The sequence below is a fragment of the Adiantum capillus-veneris genome, chromosome 2 (assembly GCF_014529385.1).
Source record: "Adiantum capillus-veneris isolate H3 chromosome 2, ASM1452938v2, whole genome shotgun sequence".
NCBI lineage: Eukaryota > Viridiplantae > Streptophyta > Polypodiopsida > Polypodiales > Pteridaceae > Adiantum > Adiantum capillus-veneris.
The window spans coordinates 168,037,992-168,056,489 of NC_140932.1; the positions used below are offsets into that span (position 1 = coordinate 168,037,992).

Here is an 18,498-nt window from a genome sequence, read left to right on the forward strand (position 1 = left end):
GTAAGCACTGTCACACACACACACACACACACACACACACACACACACACACACACACACACACACACACACACACACACACACACACACACACACAGAGAGAGAGAGAGAGAGAGAGAGAGAGAGAGAGAGAGAGAGAGAGAGAGAGAGAGAGAGAGAGAGAGAGAGAGAGAGAGAGAGAGAGAGAGAGAGAGTTTACTTAGCTTTCAAGAATAAAGTTTTCCTTTGGAGGATTTGGACAGGGGGCCTCCCTCTTGGAGAGCACTTAGCAAGGAAGAGGATGTTTGCAGCTAGAAACAACTAAACACGTGTTTCGGAATTGCCCTGTACTGCATGCCTTGCCTGGTGGGGATGTTTATATGATATATATATCTTTTATTGGAAGATTAAAGTTACAAAGTTCATGCTTTTATTTGGTGCAATCCAAACTTCATCCCTGGCTTGGACTTGTATATGTATTGGTTTTCTCAGAGTATGGATGCTTTCTTTTTTGTGGATTTCCAGAAACTCTGCTTTGTTTGATGGGCACAACTTTTGCAGTCTCGCTTTGCCTAGGAAGCTCATCAGGGATAAGTTGTTTGAAGACAGCCTAGACCCCGAGAGAGAGAGAGAGAGAGAGAGAGAGAGAGAGAGAGAGAGAGAGAGAGAGAGAGAGAGAGAGAGAGTACCCATTAAAGCAAGGTATGAAACATCTAACATGCTTGACGTTAAATCCTGGAAACTTGTCTGCTCTAAGTTGGTATAGAATGACATAATTAGGTACACTGGGAATTCTCTAGGGATTGAAAGTTTTCTTTGACAAAAGATATTCATAAAACCCCTCTACACACTATGAATTAAAGGACCGCTTTTATTCCATAAACCTGTACTTAAAATAAATAAAAAAATCACTTTTACACGTTCCCTCTTGTATATACAATTTTTTAACACTTTGAAATATAAAAACCCCTCCAACCAAACTCACGTGCTACACTTATATATTTTAAGGTGAACCCTTGGCCTTCTGACCATAAGGTTGTAAATATGGCCAAGGGTTCTATTTTACTATATATTGTAAAATGAAAAGAAAACTTGATGAATTGTGGGTCTTTTAAGGAGATCATCAGCTATATTAGAAAACTACTTAAGACTTGGGGCAAAAGCATCAAGACAACGATGCTGCCTGACTCTATTGTTCTTTGGAACTATTTTTGAAAGCTCGAAAACAAAAAGTAGTGGATGTCATAGATATTTGATATTGTATATATAACAGTAAATACATAAAGAGTTCTTCTCATGTACTAGTACATGGCTGTGGTCCTATAAGTTATGACCTAATGTGTTTCTAAAATAGTCTTGTGTTTCATCGAGCTAATTGAGTATAAACATAACTTGGGATGTAAGTTGGAGGACATATCTACTTTGTTTGAAGCAGGTGAGTGTTATCAGGTTCAAGAAAGAGTATCTCAAAGCTTCTTAGAGAAAGCAATTTGTAGCTAGTGGCCATACTTTGTACAAATACAATGGACATGCAATTATACAATTTTCACTTATTGAGCATGACCGTGTGAAAGCACCAAGGGCCTTTGAAAGGGAACAATCTGATCTAGCACTAATTGATATAAATGATTGAGCACACTACAAGAGATCACTTAAATTAATTTCAGATTTTTGACGTGTAAACAGTGCACACCGATGTGCAAGTCGATGTCTATACCGGTGCGTATACCGACGCTTGTATCGATACACATACTGACATCTACATCGGTGAATCCTGCAAAAATAGAACCGCAAGTTTCTCTTGCGTATTTTGCGCCTTTCTTCTCTTCCTCTCTTACCCTCCTCCTCCTCACTTTCTGTAGATCTGCTACCTCACGATTTGTTGGAGTTGAGATTTTCACTTGTATGCTGCTCCCCATCAACAAGGTAAGCTTCTTTTCAAGTTTCCTTGTGGATTTGTTTACTTTTGTGTTTTGTGTAACATAGTGTGTGTGTGTGTGTGTGTGTTTGCAGGTTTGAGAACATTTTGCCAATTGTTTCTTGCTCAAATTATAGGCCGCATGTGAGTGCTTTAACATTCTTTTTTGTTGCATACACAAATACACACACACACACACATTGACATAAAAATACACGCAAGTAAATAAAAATGCACATTATGCAGTATAAACACACTATATATGACGCATACACATTTTTTAATTCAAATTTTTTGTTTATTTTGTAAATAATATTAATTAAAAATCATCATCAACTAAAAAAGATAACGATATTTTATCATTAAAAGAAAGATATATTTTGATTTATGTTATTTTATAATGATTTTTATTATTTTTTAATAAATAAATTTAGAAATTAAAAAATTATATTACTATTTTTGTAATTGAGACTTATCGTAGGCTATTCGATTAATTAGGTTTAGTCCTTTAACACTAACTGTTTAAGTAATAAGTGGTTTCATCGCTTAGGATTGGTTCGCATTTAGATCGATGAAGGTTAGACGTAGCTTAATTAGAGCGCTTAGTTGCTTATGTACTAAATTGTTTAGCCGGACCCGCTTAGTCCTACACACGGCTCGTCTAGTTTTGTTATTTGGTCACTTAGCGATTTAGGGCTAGTCGTGTAAGTTTAATTGGTATTCAAACAGTTTACTAGGGCTCGCCGCTTAAAGGTAACCGCTTAGGTCTTTAATCGCTTACCGCTCAGGACGGACTTCTTCGTATTTAGATCGTTGAAGGTTATACGCTTAGGGCTAACCGCTTAGTGTTAGCAGCAAAAGGACTTCAACAAACGAAGTAAAATAACGCAATTGGACTACAATAGCGCACATAGATTTAAAAAACGCAAATAGATTTCAATAACAAACTTATGTCAAACCGTGCAAGAGTGACCATTTCTCTCTTGCATGTATTTACTTAATAGACTTCTTGAATGGTCAAAGTGAGTACAAACTGGCCGACCGGTCATAAATGGCCAAAGCTTATAAAAGAGCACTTGAATAATAGAATGTATATGAAATATATATCCGTTTACATAGGCCTAGATTGGTAAAGTCTTTTCCACATGTCAGCTACAATAAGTAGTAAAATATCAATTCCATTACATACCTCTTTGTTGGGAAGCACTATCCTCCAGTTGCAAAGATAAGAATTTGCAAACTATATTGGTCAAAGATAGTGATTAGTATTTTGTGTTAGAAACATCTCATAATAAAAATAAATAAATTATTAAACCAAACAACGTTATTTATGCATGTCGTCATCTATATAGTACCTATTCTAGTGTCCCATACCACTAGAATATGCAGTATATTGTGAGGTCCCCACCCCGCCGTCTCAAACGGCGGATCTGATGGTAAACCTGGTGGCCACTAGATCTATAGTGGAAGCAAACAAAGTGGTTCAGGGTTCATCTAGCGGACAATCTCTCATCACAAAGTGAGTTGAGTTCGAGCCTACTATCAACGCGATTAGGACTAGTTCAACATTGGAAATAGAACATGCCGAGCTAAATTTTCCTAGTAGACATTCTTTCCTATTTCAAACAGTATATCCATCAACCGTTCTTTCCTACTTAGACTTTAATATACAATTGAATTAAAATGCCGAGGTTTTCGTCGGATTTGTCCTACATGTTAGGGATATGCTCTTTCCACCTAACTTATCATAGCAATGTTAAATTAAAACAACTTGAATGAAAATGTGACCTACCTCCCCACTTCCTCGTCAATGGGCCCGTGAGATGGCCGGTACTTGGTCGTCCATGGGAGCTTTTCCCTTTACCATTCACGTTGCTTCTTCCCGCCTCGCGGTCGTGGGTACCACCGAAGCGAGTTCTCTTAACCGGGGTCATTTTATACTCACTAATTAATTGACAACTTGGAGAAAAGAACTAATGTCCGAGAGTACTATAACAATCAAGATGACAGATTAGAATCACTGAACAATCACTCTTGTACGAGGGGTTAGATTTTCTTTAAGACATAGCAATTTTAGGGATAACACCTTACTTGTTCTATGGGAACTGGCTCTAAAATTTAATACTTAGCTTAGGTTATTAAGAATTTCAGATTTTTACTAATTATATTACTAGAGAGGTGAATTAGACATGCTTAATCACCTTGCTAAAGTAAGTAGAGAAATGTAAAATCATCATATGCATAGGTGAGAGAATATTCCCTTCCTAGTGGATTAATGACGGATCAATATTCCTTAATTACATCCTAATCTATGAATAAATTGAATCCAACTTAGTTACTCCAATTTTGTGGTAATAGAATGAAATTGACCAAATCCACATCATTACTGGCTTGACAATTAATTACTATGCTGACTAGCGGGAGATTTCTTCTTACTAATCATGCATTTATCTATGATTAGGAGAGATTGATGGCTTGCATAATTAAACTATTGGATGATGATTATGTAATAGAATAATGATATGGAGAATTAGAGAGCAGCTATTAAGAAATATAGCTATGATTAAGCATCATAGTTGAGGAATCAAGAGAATGATGGAGAGATTTGCAGCAAAACATAAATTAAATCGATATTATCGTGATTAGGGGTTGAAAATCTACTCGAATTTCTTATCCAATGGAGTTCTCAAGATGAAAATTGGGTAGCACTTCCTCCTTTGCTTCTTCTCCAAAACTATGTGTGCCGGCAACATCTCCCTAAGATGTGTGTACAAGTGTGTGTGTGTTGTGTGAGCACACTCTTAATAGGCCTCTCCATGCTCAAAATCGACCTGGCTTGCTATTTGCATCTGAGAGCTACTCCACTTATGCATGGCAAGTCCAGTTACATGCCTACCAAGTTTCCAGTTAGTTAGTGTAACTGACTCTCACAATCACTCTCAAGCATGGAAACTCTCCACAACTCCCAAAAGAAGAGAGGGCGCCCCTAGCTACTAAAGCAAGCTCTGAGTGGCCTGAGACCTGTTCCACACAGCCTCGACCCCCGGTGCCTCCACGCACAACCTTAGGAAATTTTGGTTTTAGCCTAAAACGGGCCATACGAGTCGGATTTTAATGTCGTAAATTGCTATACTAAGTTCTAACTAAGGTATATCTATCCGAATACCTGCCATATTTAGCAACCTTGAGGTCCGAAAATGTATTTTTTTCAAATTCGGGGATCAGGATCAGTCTCGTCTTGAAGCTCCCCCCTTCTGGCGACAGTTCCCCTTGAACACAGCCCTATCCTCGATGTTTTCCCACGACAGAATCACCTCCCTCAGCCTTCAACATTTTTGTCATAGCCTTGCAGCGTTTTACTAACGCTAGGCTTTGCATCAGATTAGCCGATTTCAGCCCTTCCAGAGCAGCGTTATTCAATAGGTGTTCCTCAGCTTGGCATCGTTTTAGCAGGTGCAATTCAGTATAAAAATGTAGCTTAGCAGACACAGCACTTCAGCGTTTTTGTCTCTAGCATGACCCCCGACACAAACAATCATTTTCAGCCAGTAAAGCAACAAGAAAAATAGTCATTTTCAGCCTCGAAACAGCCACCGAATTTAGCCCATAGAAGATCACAGTTTCCATCCACACGAAGTCGCCGTCGTCATCACCGTCGTCGTCATCGGCATAGTCCCATTGCATATGCATTGTACACCTTTGTGCAATCAAAGTTAGACCACTCTCGCCGACAAGAGTGGGGCCTTTGGAGGAGGGTTTTACAACCTCTCGGTGTCGTATCTCTTCTCTCTTCTTCTCTCAGTCTCATTCACTTGCACGCACAATATCCACTCACTTTGTTCCTGACCACAACACTCTACAAGACGGAAAGCTCTCTCTTTCCTAAAGAACTAAACAGAACCTTGAGCAATAAAGATCACTAATCTTGAGAAAATACAACATTCATTCCGCTGCACCTAACATTGGTATCAGAGCTTTGGAAGTGTTCTGCATTACTCGAAGAAAGAACCACAAGAATTTTTTTGCTTGTTGCAATCGCACGAACCCAAGTTTACTTGGGCGTGGCGATTCTTAATCGTGTTTTGTAAAAGTGTGACAGGAATCCCAAGAAAGAAGGGCTTGTCCAGCCTCCCCTTGTGTCTTTTTTTACTCATTGAGAGCGGACGGTGCACTTAGCACGGCCGACCAATCGATGTGAGGTGGGAAAAAGCAACCTTGGTGTGAGCGCAAGGCCGCCAAGGGGTGCGTCCGCAAAAAGGGTAGAACTCGGGTGAAGAGAAGATCCTTCTCCAACGCGATTTGCAAGCGAAAGAAAACCTCAAGACCCTCAAGAACTCAAGAACCTCAAGAATCCAAGACCCTCAAGAATCAAGAACCTCAAGAACCCAAGTTCCTCGCGAGCTTAAGACCCCAAGATCATAGTGCATGGTCGTCACCCGAAGCGGAATGGATACTTCGCATACAGGTGATGAGCATGAGAGAGGCGACGGAGACTCGTCCCCACCCGAAGATGATTTCTTCAACCCTCCCCCTTCGCCATCTACGCCAGACCCTGTGGAGTCAATGATGAAGCAAATGATGGCCATGATGGATAGACAAGAAGACAAGCGCCTTGCTTTAAAACGCGAGCGCTACGCAAGAAATAAACAAAAGAACTAAGGAAGAAAGAAGCGGCAGCACAAAACGCAGCATTGGAGGCCAATCGTGCCGCTCATAGGTTGGCTTTGGAGATCGAGCGTGAAGTTCATAGATTGGCTTTGGAGGTCGAGCTTGAAGTTCGACGAGAGCTATGCACTCAAGAATTGATTGCCCAAGCCCTAGCCTCGAAGACCGAACCACCCCAAAGATCGTGGGAGCTCGTCAAGTGGCGCAAGCCACGCCGCAGTTTCCAACCATCCAGTTATAGAAAAGTTGATTTTCAGTAAGTATGATGGTAAGATGGATGCTACTGTTATTCATTCTTGGTTGCATCAATTTAATGCTTATTTTGCGACAACTAAGAAGACAAGCAATAGCAAAGTTTTGATGGCAGCTATGTACCTTGCCGGTGATGTACCTTGCCGGTGATGCCATTAATTAGTACCACACATGGCAAGAGGCACAGCTAGTTGCGCACCTAGAGGCAGCCGACGATTTCACTCCCCTCTCTTTTAGTTGGGCTGATTTCCAAGACAAGCTCAAGGCGCGGTTCATGCCACCTTAGTACCTTGCATGATTGAAGGACGATTGGCGTGCTCTCAAGCAAAGTGGTATGCCGGTTATGTCTTTTTCTAATCGTATTTTGCAGGTAGGTACCCAACTACGCATGTCGGATGATGAGCGCAAAGAGGCTTTACTCTTTGGATTGGACGAGTATATCAAGTACGATGTCAAGGTATTCGATCCAATCGATCTCAACAAGGAGGTAGCGATTGCTCTCGCACACGAGATGAAGCTCAACAAAAGTACCTCGCAGACTTCTCAGAACCCGCAGAACGGTAAGAATGGTAAGAATGATAACTCTTCTTCTAACCAATCTACCAACAGTATCTCATCAAAGAATTCTTTCAATGAGTCTCAGGGTAAGGCTAACACAACTGCTAAACCTAAGCTTACTCCATATGAAAAGGTAGCACAAGGAATTGTAGGAGGATACATCACTTCAGAAGAACAAAGCACTTATTCTAAGGAAGGTCGTTGTTTTCATTGTCACATTAAGGGTCACATAAAACGAACATGTCCTAAGCTTGAATCAAATGAATCTAAAGAACCCACAGCACCCACTACATCTATCAATGCAATGAATGATAACACGGGTGTGCCCAAAGTTTCTCAGGACCCTCCCATTGATGATTCTCTCATTAAATGTTATGGTCGCACATTGGGGCACCTGTTTGTCATATTTTTTGACCCAGGTAGTATGCATGATGTGATCATATCCTCTCTTGTTGAGAGAGCCCGCCTCGAAGTTAGTCCGAGATCTCCTATCAAGATCTCTGGCTTTCGTCCTAGTATGGACGCTCTCGTCATGAAGGAGTGCCTTGATGTGTTGTCTGCAATTCAACAGGCTGCCTTCACTAGAAGATTTGTTGTTTGCAATTCAACAGGCTGCCTTCACTAGAAGATTTGTTGTTTCTCCTATCTCAGGATGTGATATGATTTTAGGCATGAAATGGTTTTGTGAATTGAACCCTCTCGTTGATTGGGAGGCTAACACTTTAACTCTCAATGACAAAAGTGATTCTCATACTGTCTTTCATGGAGAGGAGATTTTTCCTTCTCCATCTCTCATTTCTAATATGCAGGACAAGATTGAAAGGATTCGGGATAAGGAGATTCTCTCTGTCTCTCTTTCTCCACAGCATGACACACAGGACTTGCATGATTATGAGAAGCATGATGATTTCTATGAAAAAGACAAGCCTGAATGAATTGCATGAAGATGATGTGATTGTTCACAAGGATGATGTGTTAGTTGATGATGTTCCTAGCGAAGCTAACCTTGTTGAAGATTCGATCAATCACCAAGAATCGATCTTGGATTTCGAGTCGAGGTCCACAAATCCCCCGCAAGAAGATTCGATAGATCCCGAAGAAGCGATCTTGGCTCTCGAGCCTTGGCCATCCAAAGAACCATCACAGGAAGTATTATGTGTTCGCATGATTGATACGCACGCATTTTTCGAGTGTTTCATTCGTGAAGGTTTCCTGTATTTTAGTCAGCATCGTTATGTGATTCCTTTTCCTAGACATGACATATTGTATGTTGAGCACGTTTCTCTCATGGATGAACACGAACGTATGCAGATTGTTCATGGAAAGGTGAAAAGTTTGTATGTAAGGAAGTCACATTCCATGTCTCTTCCTTGGCATGACACAGTTTTCGAAAGAGCACATGATTGTATGAGTACCACACATGGGCATTTCCATTGTGATTTGCCACAATTGATTGATTTCAATCAAACGGAAAAGATTTGAGCGCATTGTTTGCATGTGTTTGATGAACGGTTTTTCACTGCGTCTCTAGATTCATCTACATTGCATACACAGTCTTTAGAGAAGACTATTTTTTTCCTTCACTTTACATGGAATGGGTATGTTCATGGTTTTGTGTTGGGGATGGTTTCAGGAATTTTCAGCCATGGAGATTCTTGAAGACGAAAGAAGCAGGACTCTAGACGAATTTGAAGCAAGAAAGGAGATTTAGAAGACTTTGTGTCTCTTTCGGCACGGCCCAAAGAAGCAAGCATTGCAGACCTTTATGAAGTTCAAGTACCACACGATCCACACAGCAGAGTGGGCGGCGAAGAGTCCCTTCCAGGATTCCAGATGCTTTTGGCGATCTCCCTCGATGCCATACAATTCAGTACCAGTATCTCACTTTGAAAAGGAGGGGATGTCACATGACACATCCCAACCCTATGTGTCCGTGGACAAGCTACACCACAGCAGGGTTCAGTCAGTTCAGTCAAGTCTAGATTAGCAGTGATCTGGCACTTTTGTGAGTCTATTCATAGACCGTGCATGCCCAGTCACTTAGCATAGATGCATATCCTCCGGTTGCACACAGCATGATCATCGGAATTCCCATCAGAATCCATTAGCATCAGTTAGGAAAATTTTACAGTGCATTTAGCCTATTTTCCTATTTATTGGTATTTTCACTTATTATTTTTTAGTGACTTTCCAACAAGTAGGTAGGAAAATTTTTCTAAGTTAATATATAAAGCAAACCCAAGTTAGCACTTTCTGGCAGAAGAGGCAGCAAGAGCTTCCTGCTCAACAGGCAACTTCTCAGTAGTACCCTCCTCAACATCAGATACATCGCCATCACCTCCCCTCCCTTGGCGTTTTTCATAGCATCAGCCTCGTCTTGAAGCTTCTCCCTTCTGGCGGCAGTTCCCCTTGCAGATCAGCCCTATCCTCGGTGTTTTCCCCCGACAAAATCACCTCAGCCTTCAACATTTTTGTCACAACCTTGCAGCGTTTTACTAACGCTAGGCCTTTGCATCAAATTAGCCGATTTAACCCCTTCCAGACCAGCGTTTTTCAGCAGGTTTTCCTCAGCTTGGGCAGCATTTTCAACAGGTGCAATTCAGTATAAAAACGTGGCTTAGCAGACACAACACCCCCCCGACACAAACAATCATTTTCAGCCAGTAAAGCAACAAGAAAAATAGTCATTTTCAGCCTCGAAACAGCCACCGAATTCAGCCCATAGAAGATCACAGTTTCCAGCCACGAAGTCGTCGTCGTCGTCGTCGTCGTCGGCATAGCCCCATTGCATCAGTCCATTGCATACACATTGTAGACCTTTGTGCAATCAAAGTTAGACCACTCTCGCCGACGAGAGTGGGGCCTTCGGAGGAGGGTTTTACAACCTCTCGGTGTCGTATCTCTTCTCTCTCCTTCTCTAAGTTTCATTCACTTGCACACACAATATCCACTCACTTTATTCGTGACCACAACACTCTACAAGACGGAAATATCTCTCTTTACCTAAAGAACTAAACGGAACCTTGAGCAATAAAGATCACTAATCTTGAGAAAATACAACATTCATTCCACTGCACCTAACACTGGATGAAATGGGAATGCATCAGTATGGACGTTCTTAGAGGATTACCTTCTATAAGAGGTTATGACTCTGTTTTGTGGTTGTTGATATGCTCACAAAAGTGGCTTATCTAATACCTGTAAAGACAACCTTTACTGCTTCGGATATTAGCCGGGTATTCATCAAGGAGATTTTTAAGTTACATGGTTTACCCAAGCGTATCGTCAGTGATAGAGATAGCAAGTTTACATCAAAATTTTGGACTTCGCTTTTCCAATCTATTGGGTCACAATTAGCCTTCAGTACAGCGCATCATCCGCAGACAGATGGGCAGACTGAAAGAGTTAATCAAGTTATTGAGGACATTCTCAGGGCCTATTGTTCGCAAGAGCCAAAGAAGTGGTTACAATATCTTCCTTTGGTAGAATATGCTTATAATTCTTCCGAACACAGAAGCATTGGAATGTCACCCTTTAAAGCTCTTTATGGACAGGACTGTTTAGCACCATTGAACTTCTCGAATCCAACCATCAGGATAGAAGCCTCTAGAAAGATGTTAGAAGATATGGAAGCTTAGACTAGAGCTTTTCGCCAAGACATTCGGGCAGCTCAGGATAGACAAAAGCACCTTGCAGATAAGAACCGTTCGGAAAGAACTTTCAAAGAAGAAGAAAGGTTTTTCTGCAAGTCCGACCGAAGAAAATCAACTTATCACTAGGCAAATACAACTTATCACTAGGCAGATACAAGAAGCTAAGCCCAAGGTATTGTGGACCATTCGAGATCGTTAAGGTTGTGAGTGACCAGGCCTACAAGCTAAAGTTACCTACAAACTTGAAGGTTCATGATGTATTCCACGTCAGCTTACTCAAACCCTACATCCCTAATCCTGATCAACTCCTGTATTCAAATCAGATAGTCATGCCAGCACAAGGAGTTCTCGAGCTCCAACTGGACTATGTACTCGAAACAAGGGAAAGGAAGTTATGCAACAGAACAATCCCGTAGCATCTAGTAAAGTGGAAGGATTACCCAGAAGAAGATGCAACTTGGGAGGACGAACCAACGCTCATAAAAGATTACCCAAACACATTCTTGAAATGAGGACATCTCAAATTCTTCACGTTGGGGAGGTTGTAAAGTCTCTGACCCCGAACAGAAAGAGCACCATTGTACCATGGAATGAACATAATGAAAAAAGTTACTATTTTTGGTAGTTTTTCAAATTCTGACGGTGCCATGATGTTTAGAATGTTCTAAAGCTTCAAAATGTGAATTGAAATAATTTTTGTGAAAATTTTTCAAAAATAGTAAGTTTTTGGTCACCCAATCCGTTTAGTTTTGACCGTCTCAAAAAACTACACCAATACCCCGAATTTGAAAAAAATACATTTTCGGACCTCGAGGGTTGCTAAATATGGCAGGTATTCGGATAGATACACCTTAGTTAGAACTTAGTATAGCAATTTACGACATTAAAATCCGACTCGTATGGCCCGTTTTAGCCTAAAACCAAAATTTCCTAAGGTTGTGCGTGGAGGCACCGGGGGTCGAGGCTGTGTGGGAACAGGTCCCAGGCCACTCAGAGCTTGCTTTAGTAGCTAGGGGGCGCCCTCTCTTCTTTTGGGAGTTGTGGGAGAGTTTCCATGCATGAGAGTGATTGTGAGAGTCAGTTACACTAGCTAACTGGAAACTTGGTAGGCATGTAACTGGACTTGCCATGCATAAGTGGAGTAGCTCTCAGATGCAAATAGCAAGCCAGGTCGATTTTCAGCATGGAGAGGCCTATTAAGAGTGTGCTCACACACACACACACACACTTGTACACACATCTTAGGGAGATGCTGCCGGCACACATAGTTTTTGGAGAAGAAGCAAAGGAGGGAAGTGCTACCCAATTTTCATCTTGAGAACTCCATTGGATAAGAAATTCGAGTAGATTTTTCAACCCCTAATCACGATAATATCGATTTAATTTATGTTTTGCTGCAAATCTCTCCATCATTCTCTTGATTCCTCAACTATGATGCTTAATCATAGCTATATTTCTTAATAGCCTCTCTAATTCTCCATATCATTATTCTATTACATAATCATCATCCAATAGTTAATTATGCAAGCCATCAATCTCTCCTAATCATAGATAAATGCATGATTAGTAAGAAGAAATCTCCCGCTAGTCAGCATAGTAATTAATTGTCAAGCCAGTAATGATGTGGATTTGGTCAATTTCATTCTATTACCACACAATATTGGAGTAACTAAGTTGGATTCAATTTATTCATAGATTAAGATGTAATTAAGAAATATTGATCCGTCATTAATCCACTAGGAAGGGAATATTCTCTCACCTATGCATATGATGATTTTACATTTCTCTACTTACTTTAGCAAGGTGATTAAGCATGTCTAATTCACCTCTCTAGTAATATAATTAGTAAAAATCTGAAATTCTTAATAACCTAAGCTAAGTATTTAAATTTTAGAGCCAGTTCCCATAGAACAAGTAAGGTGTTATCCCTAAAATTGCTATGTCTTAAAGAAAATCTAACCCCTCGTACAAGAGTGATTGTTCAGTGATTCTAATCTGTCATCTTGATTGTTATAGTACTCTCGGACATTAGTTCTTTTCTCCAAGTTGTCAATTAATTAGTGAGTATAAAATGACCCCGGTTAAGAGAACTCGCTTCGGTGGTACCCACGACCGCGAGGCGGGAAGAAGCAACGTGAATGGTAAAGGAAAAGCTCCCATGGACGACCAAGTACCGGCCATCTCACGGGCCATTGACGAGGAAGTGGGAGGTAGGTCACATTTTCATTCAAGTTGTTTAATTTAACATTGCATATGATAAGTTAGGAAAGAGCATATCCCTAACATGTAGGACAAATCCGACGAAAACCTCGGCATTTTAATTCAATTGTATATTAAAGTCTAAGTAGGAAAGAACGGTTGATGGATATACTGTTTGAAATAGGAAAGAATGTCTACTAGGAAAAATTTAGCTCGGCATGTTCTATTTCCAATGTTGAACTAGTCCTAATCGCGTTGATAGTAGGCTCGAACTCAACTCACTTTGTGATGAGAGATTGTCCGCTAGATGAACCCTGAACCACTTTGTTTGCTTCCACTATAGATCTAGTGGCCACCAGGTTTACCATCAGATCCGCCGTTTGAGACGGCGGGGTGGGGACCTCACAATATACTGCATATTCTAGTGGTATGGGACACTAGAATAGGTACTATATAGATGACGACATGCATAAATAACGTTGTTTGGTTTAATAATTTATTTATTTTTATTATGAGATGTTTCTAACACAAAATACTAATCACTATCTTTGACCAATATAGTTTGCAAATTCTTATCTTTGCAACTGGAGGATAGTGCTTCCCAACAAAGAGGTATGTAATGGAATTGATATTTTACTACTTATTGTAGCTGACATGTGGAAAAGACTTTACCAATCTAAGCCTATGTAAACGGATATATATTTCATATACATTCTATTATTCAAGTGCTCTTTTATAAGCTTTGGCCATTTATGACCGGTCGGCCAGTTTGTACTCACTTTGACCATTCAAGAAGTCTATTAAGTAAATACATGCAAGAGAGAAATGGTCACTCTTGCACCGGTTTGACATAAGTTTGTTATTGAAATCTATTTGCGTTTTTTAAATCTATGTGCGCTATTGTAGTCCAATTGCGTTATTTTACTTCGTTTGTTGAAGTCCTTTTGCTGCTAACACTAAGCGGTTAGCCCTAAGCGTATAACCTTCAACGATCTAAATACGAAGAAGTCCGTCCTGAGCGGTAAGCGATTAAAGACCTAAGCGGTTACCTTTAAGCGGCGAGCCCTAGTAAACTGTTTGAATACCAATTAAACTTACACGACTAGCCCTAAATCGCTAAGTGACCAAATAACAAAACTAGACGAGCCGTGTGTAGGACTAAGCGGGTCCGGCTAAACAATTTAGTACATAAGCAACTAAGCGCTCTAATTAAGCTACGTCTAACCTTCATCGATCTAAATGCGAACCAATCCTAAGCGATGAAACCACTTATTACTTAAACGGTTAGTGTTAAAGGACTAAACCTAATTAATCGAATAGCCTACGATAAGTCTCAATTACAAAAATAGTAATATAATTTTTTAATTTCTAAATTTATTTATAAAAAATAATAAAAATAATTATAAAATAACATAAATCAAAATATATCTTTCTTTTAACGATAAAATATCGTTATCTTTTTTAGTTGATGATGATTTTTAATTAATATTATTTACAAAATAAACAAAAATTTTGAATTAAAAAATGTGTATGAGTCATATATAGTGTGTTTATACTGCATAATGTGCATTTTTATTTACTTGCGTGTATTTTTATGTCAATGTGTGTGTGTGTGTGTATTTGTGTATGCAACAAAAAAGAATGTTAAAGCACTCACATGCGGCCTATAATTTGAGCAAGAAACAATTGGCAAAATGTTCTCAAACCTGCAAACACACACACACACACACACTATGTTACACAAAACACAAAAGTAAACAAATCCACAAGGAAACTTGAAAAGAAGCTTACCTTGTTGATGGGGAGCAGCATACAAGTGAAAATCTCAACTCCAACAAATCGTGAGGCAGCAGATCTACAGAAAGTGAGGAGGAGGAGGGTAAGAGAGGAAGAGAAGAAAGGCGCAAAATACGCAAGAGAAACTTGCGGTTCTATTTTTGCAGGATTCACCGATGTAGATGTCAGTATGTGTATCAGTACAAGCGTCGGTATACGCACCGGTATAGACATCGACTTGCACATCGGTGTGCACTGTTTACACGTCAAAAATCTGAAATTAATTTAAGTGATCTCTTGTAGTGTGCTCAATCAATTATATCAATTAGTGCTAGATCACATTGTTCCCTTTCAAAGGCCCTTGGTGCTTTCACACGGTCATGCTCAATAAGTGAAAATTGTATAATTGCATGTCCATTGTATTTGTACAAAGTATGGCCACTAGCTACAAATTGCTTTCTCTAAGGATGTATAGCTTTAGTGTATAGATTGATGCCTCTCAAGTCATGTTCAACAATTAATAGTTTTGACAAGATTTAATGTTATCACGGTCTAAAATGTCGAAGAATGATAGGCACGCCATGCTTAGGTTGCAAGGTGAGGATACAAATAGGAGCATGTCTATACGAAGGAGAGAGATGAAATGTGAATTGTGAAAGGAGCATGCAAAGAACAATCTTAGCCTCCATCATTGCAAAGTTTTGTCCAACACAATTTCGAGGTCCAAAAGAGAAGGGCATAAAGGCCATTGGATTTTTGCAAGCTTTCGCTACTCCCTCTGAAAAACGCTCCGGCTTGAACTCATCAGCATCTTCTCCCCATATGGTCTTGTCATGGTGGATTGCAAGCACAGGTACCCACATCGATAACCCCTTTGGAATTTCAAGATCTCCAACCTTTATACTTGAGAAAGCCTCTCTTGCAAGAAGTGTGGCAGGCGTGTAAAGTCGTAGGGACTCCAATAGAATCATACCTAACTGCACATAAAAATACACTATGTTAGAAACTTTCTTGACCTCTATTAAAAACTTTGAGAAGCTTTGAGATACTCTTTCTTGAACTTGATAACACTCACCTGCTTCAAACAAAGTAGATATGTCCTCCAACTTACATCCCAAGTTATGTTTATACTCAATTAGCTCGATGAAACACAAGACTATTTTAGAAACACATTAGGTCATAACTTATAGGACCACAGCCATGTACTAGTACATGAGAAGAACTCTTTATGTATTTACTGTTATATATACAATATCAAATATCTATGACATCCACTACTTTTTGTTTTCGAGCTTTCAAAAATAGTTCCAAAGAACAATAGAGTCAGGCAGGCATAGTTGTCTTGATGCTTTTGCCCCAAGTCTTAAGTAGTTTTCTAATATAGCTGATGATCTCCTTAAAAGACCCACAATTCATCAAGTTTCTCTTTTCATTTTACAATATATAGTAAAATAGAACCCTTGGCCATATTTACAACCTTATGGTCAGAAGGCCAAGGGTTCACCTTAAAATATATAAGTGTAGCACGTGAGTTTGGTTGGAGGGGTTTTTATATTTCAAAGTGCTAAAAAATTGTATATACAAGAGGGAACGTGTAAAAGTGATTTTTTTATTTATTTTAAGTACAGGTTTATGGAATAAAAGGGGTCTTTTAATTCATAGTGTGTAGAGGGGTTTTATGAATATCTTTTGTCAAAGAAAACTTTCAATCCCTAGAGAATTCCCAGAGTACCTAATTATGTCATTCTATACCAACTTAGAGCAGACAAGTTTCCAGGATTTAACGTCAAGCATGTTAGATGTTTCATACCTTGCTTTAATGGGTACATCTCTCTCTCTCTCTCTCTCTCTCTCTCTCTCTCTCTCTCTCTCTCTCTCTCTCTCTCTCTCTCTCTCTCTCTCTCTCTCTCTCGGGGTCTAGGCTGTCTTCAAACAACTTATCCCTGATGAGCTTCCTAGGCAAAGCGAGACTGCAAAAGTTGTGCCAATCAAACAAAGCAGAGTTTCTGGAAATCCACAAAAAAGAAAGCATCCATACTCTGAGAAAACCAATACATATACAAGTCCAAGCCAGGGATGAAGTTTGGATTGCACCAAATAAAAGCATGAACTTTGTGACTTTAATCTTCCAATAAAAGATATATATATCATATAAACATCCCCACCAGGCAAGGCATGCAGTACAGGGCAATTCCGAAACAGGTGTTTAGTTGTTTCTAGTTGCAGACATCCTCTTCCTTGCTAAGTGCTCTCCAAGAGGGAGGCCCCCTGTCCAAATCCTCCAAAGGAAAACTTTATGCTTGAAAGCTAAGTAGACTTCTCTCTCTCTCTCTCTCTCTCTCTCTCTCTCTCTCTCTCTCTCTCTCTCTCTCTCTCTCTCTCTCTCTCTCTCTCTCTCTCTCTCTCTCTCTCTCTCTCTCTCTCTCTCTCTCTCTCTCTCTCTCTCTCTCTCTATGTGTGTGTGTGTGTGTGTGTGTGTGTGTGTGTGTGTGTGTGTGTGTGACAGTGCTTACCACTTTAAGCCTGCTAAGCATGTCGAAGTCGGGCATGTCGCCATGCTCGTGTAGGAAGAGTAGAGCCTCCTGGCGGGCACGATGCTGCCAAGTGGGGTTGGAGGCCAGGAGCATGAACGTCCATGTCAACAACAGCCACGTCGTCTCGTGGCCGGTGAAGAAGAAAGTCTTGCATTCGTCCATTAGCTGCCGAGAGGTATACATCCGGCCCAGCTGCTGACGTCGACGACGCTGGCCGCACAGTGGAGGCGCAGCTTCTAGCTTGGCCGCTTCCATCTCTGCCAGCATCAGCCCTAACAGGTCCTGCCCATAATAATCATTCTTCTGCTGCCCATCCTCATCATCAATATGTCCTGCCATGGCTTGCAGTGCTGCTGCCCGGCGACCCTCGATGATTTCCATGAACAGCGACTCCACCTCCTCCTTCAACTTCCGTATCCTACACATATAAAATATAGCATAGCATTGTCTATTCATCCAACCCCACACACACACACACACACACACACACACACAGAACTTGTTTGAAAAAACGGTTCATGCGAAAGATCAAAATAGGACAATTAAAGAATTCAAACCCCGACGTATATATTACAAGAAGTTTTGGACAATTTCCCACATTGTGATTTATCTCAACATCATGAGCTTCTCTGAGGCTGAAGGTGTGAGGGAGGCGCCGGATACTTAGCTAGGTATGATTGGGGCAAGGGACCACCGGTCCAGTGTAGGGCCGGTGGTCCCCTACCCCCACTCGTACCTAACTAGGTATGCGGTCCTCGTCACTATATGGCACGGTTCTAGGCCAGAGGGGATCTAGGGCTCAAATTTGAAGGCGCGAGGAAGCTTTAATCTCTGCTATCGGATCATAAAGAGAACTAGGGGTGAACTGTGGATGGGTGAACTAGGGGTGGAACTAGGGGCGGATAAGCTAGGGGTGGGTGAACTAGGGGTGTTTAAACTAGGGTGTGATCATGTGTCATGCCAA

The 18,498-nt window shown here is 40.5% G+C and overlaps 1 protein-coding gene across 1 annotated transcript; it reads right to left on the minus strand.

The window, feature by feature from the left end:
- Positions 1 to 15,545: 15,545 nt before the first annotated feature.
- On the minus strand, positions 15,546 to 17,960 carry LOC147464034 (cytokinin hydroxylase-like). The gene is made up of 2 exons (XM_086530035.1): positions 17,514 to 17,960; positions 15,546 to 15,977 (listed from the first exon to the last, which is right to left on the minus strand). The coding sequence occupies exons 1-2, from the start codon at positions 17,958 to 17,960 to the stop codon at positions 15,546 to 15,548; spliced, it is 879 nt and encodes a 292-aa protein (XP_086386161.1).
- Positions 17,961 to 18,498: the final 538 nt, after the last annotated feature.

What these genes read in the sequence shown, in the direction of transcription:
- LOC147464034 (XM_086530035.1), bottom strand. Translation starts at nt 17,960, where the DNA reads ATGTGTAGGATACGGAAGTTGAAGGAGGAGGTGGAGTCGCTGTTCATG. An exon ending in TGCTTAGCAGGCTTAAAGTG is followed by an intron (nt 15,978 to 17,513) that starts GTAAGCACTGTC and finishes TTTTATGTGCAG; the next exon opens with TTAGGTATGATTCTATTGGA.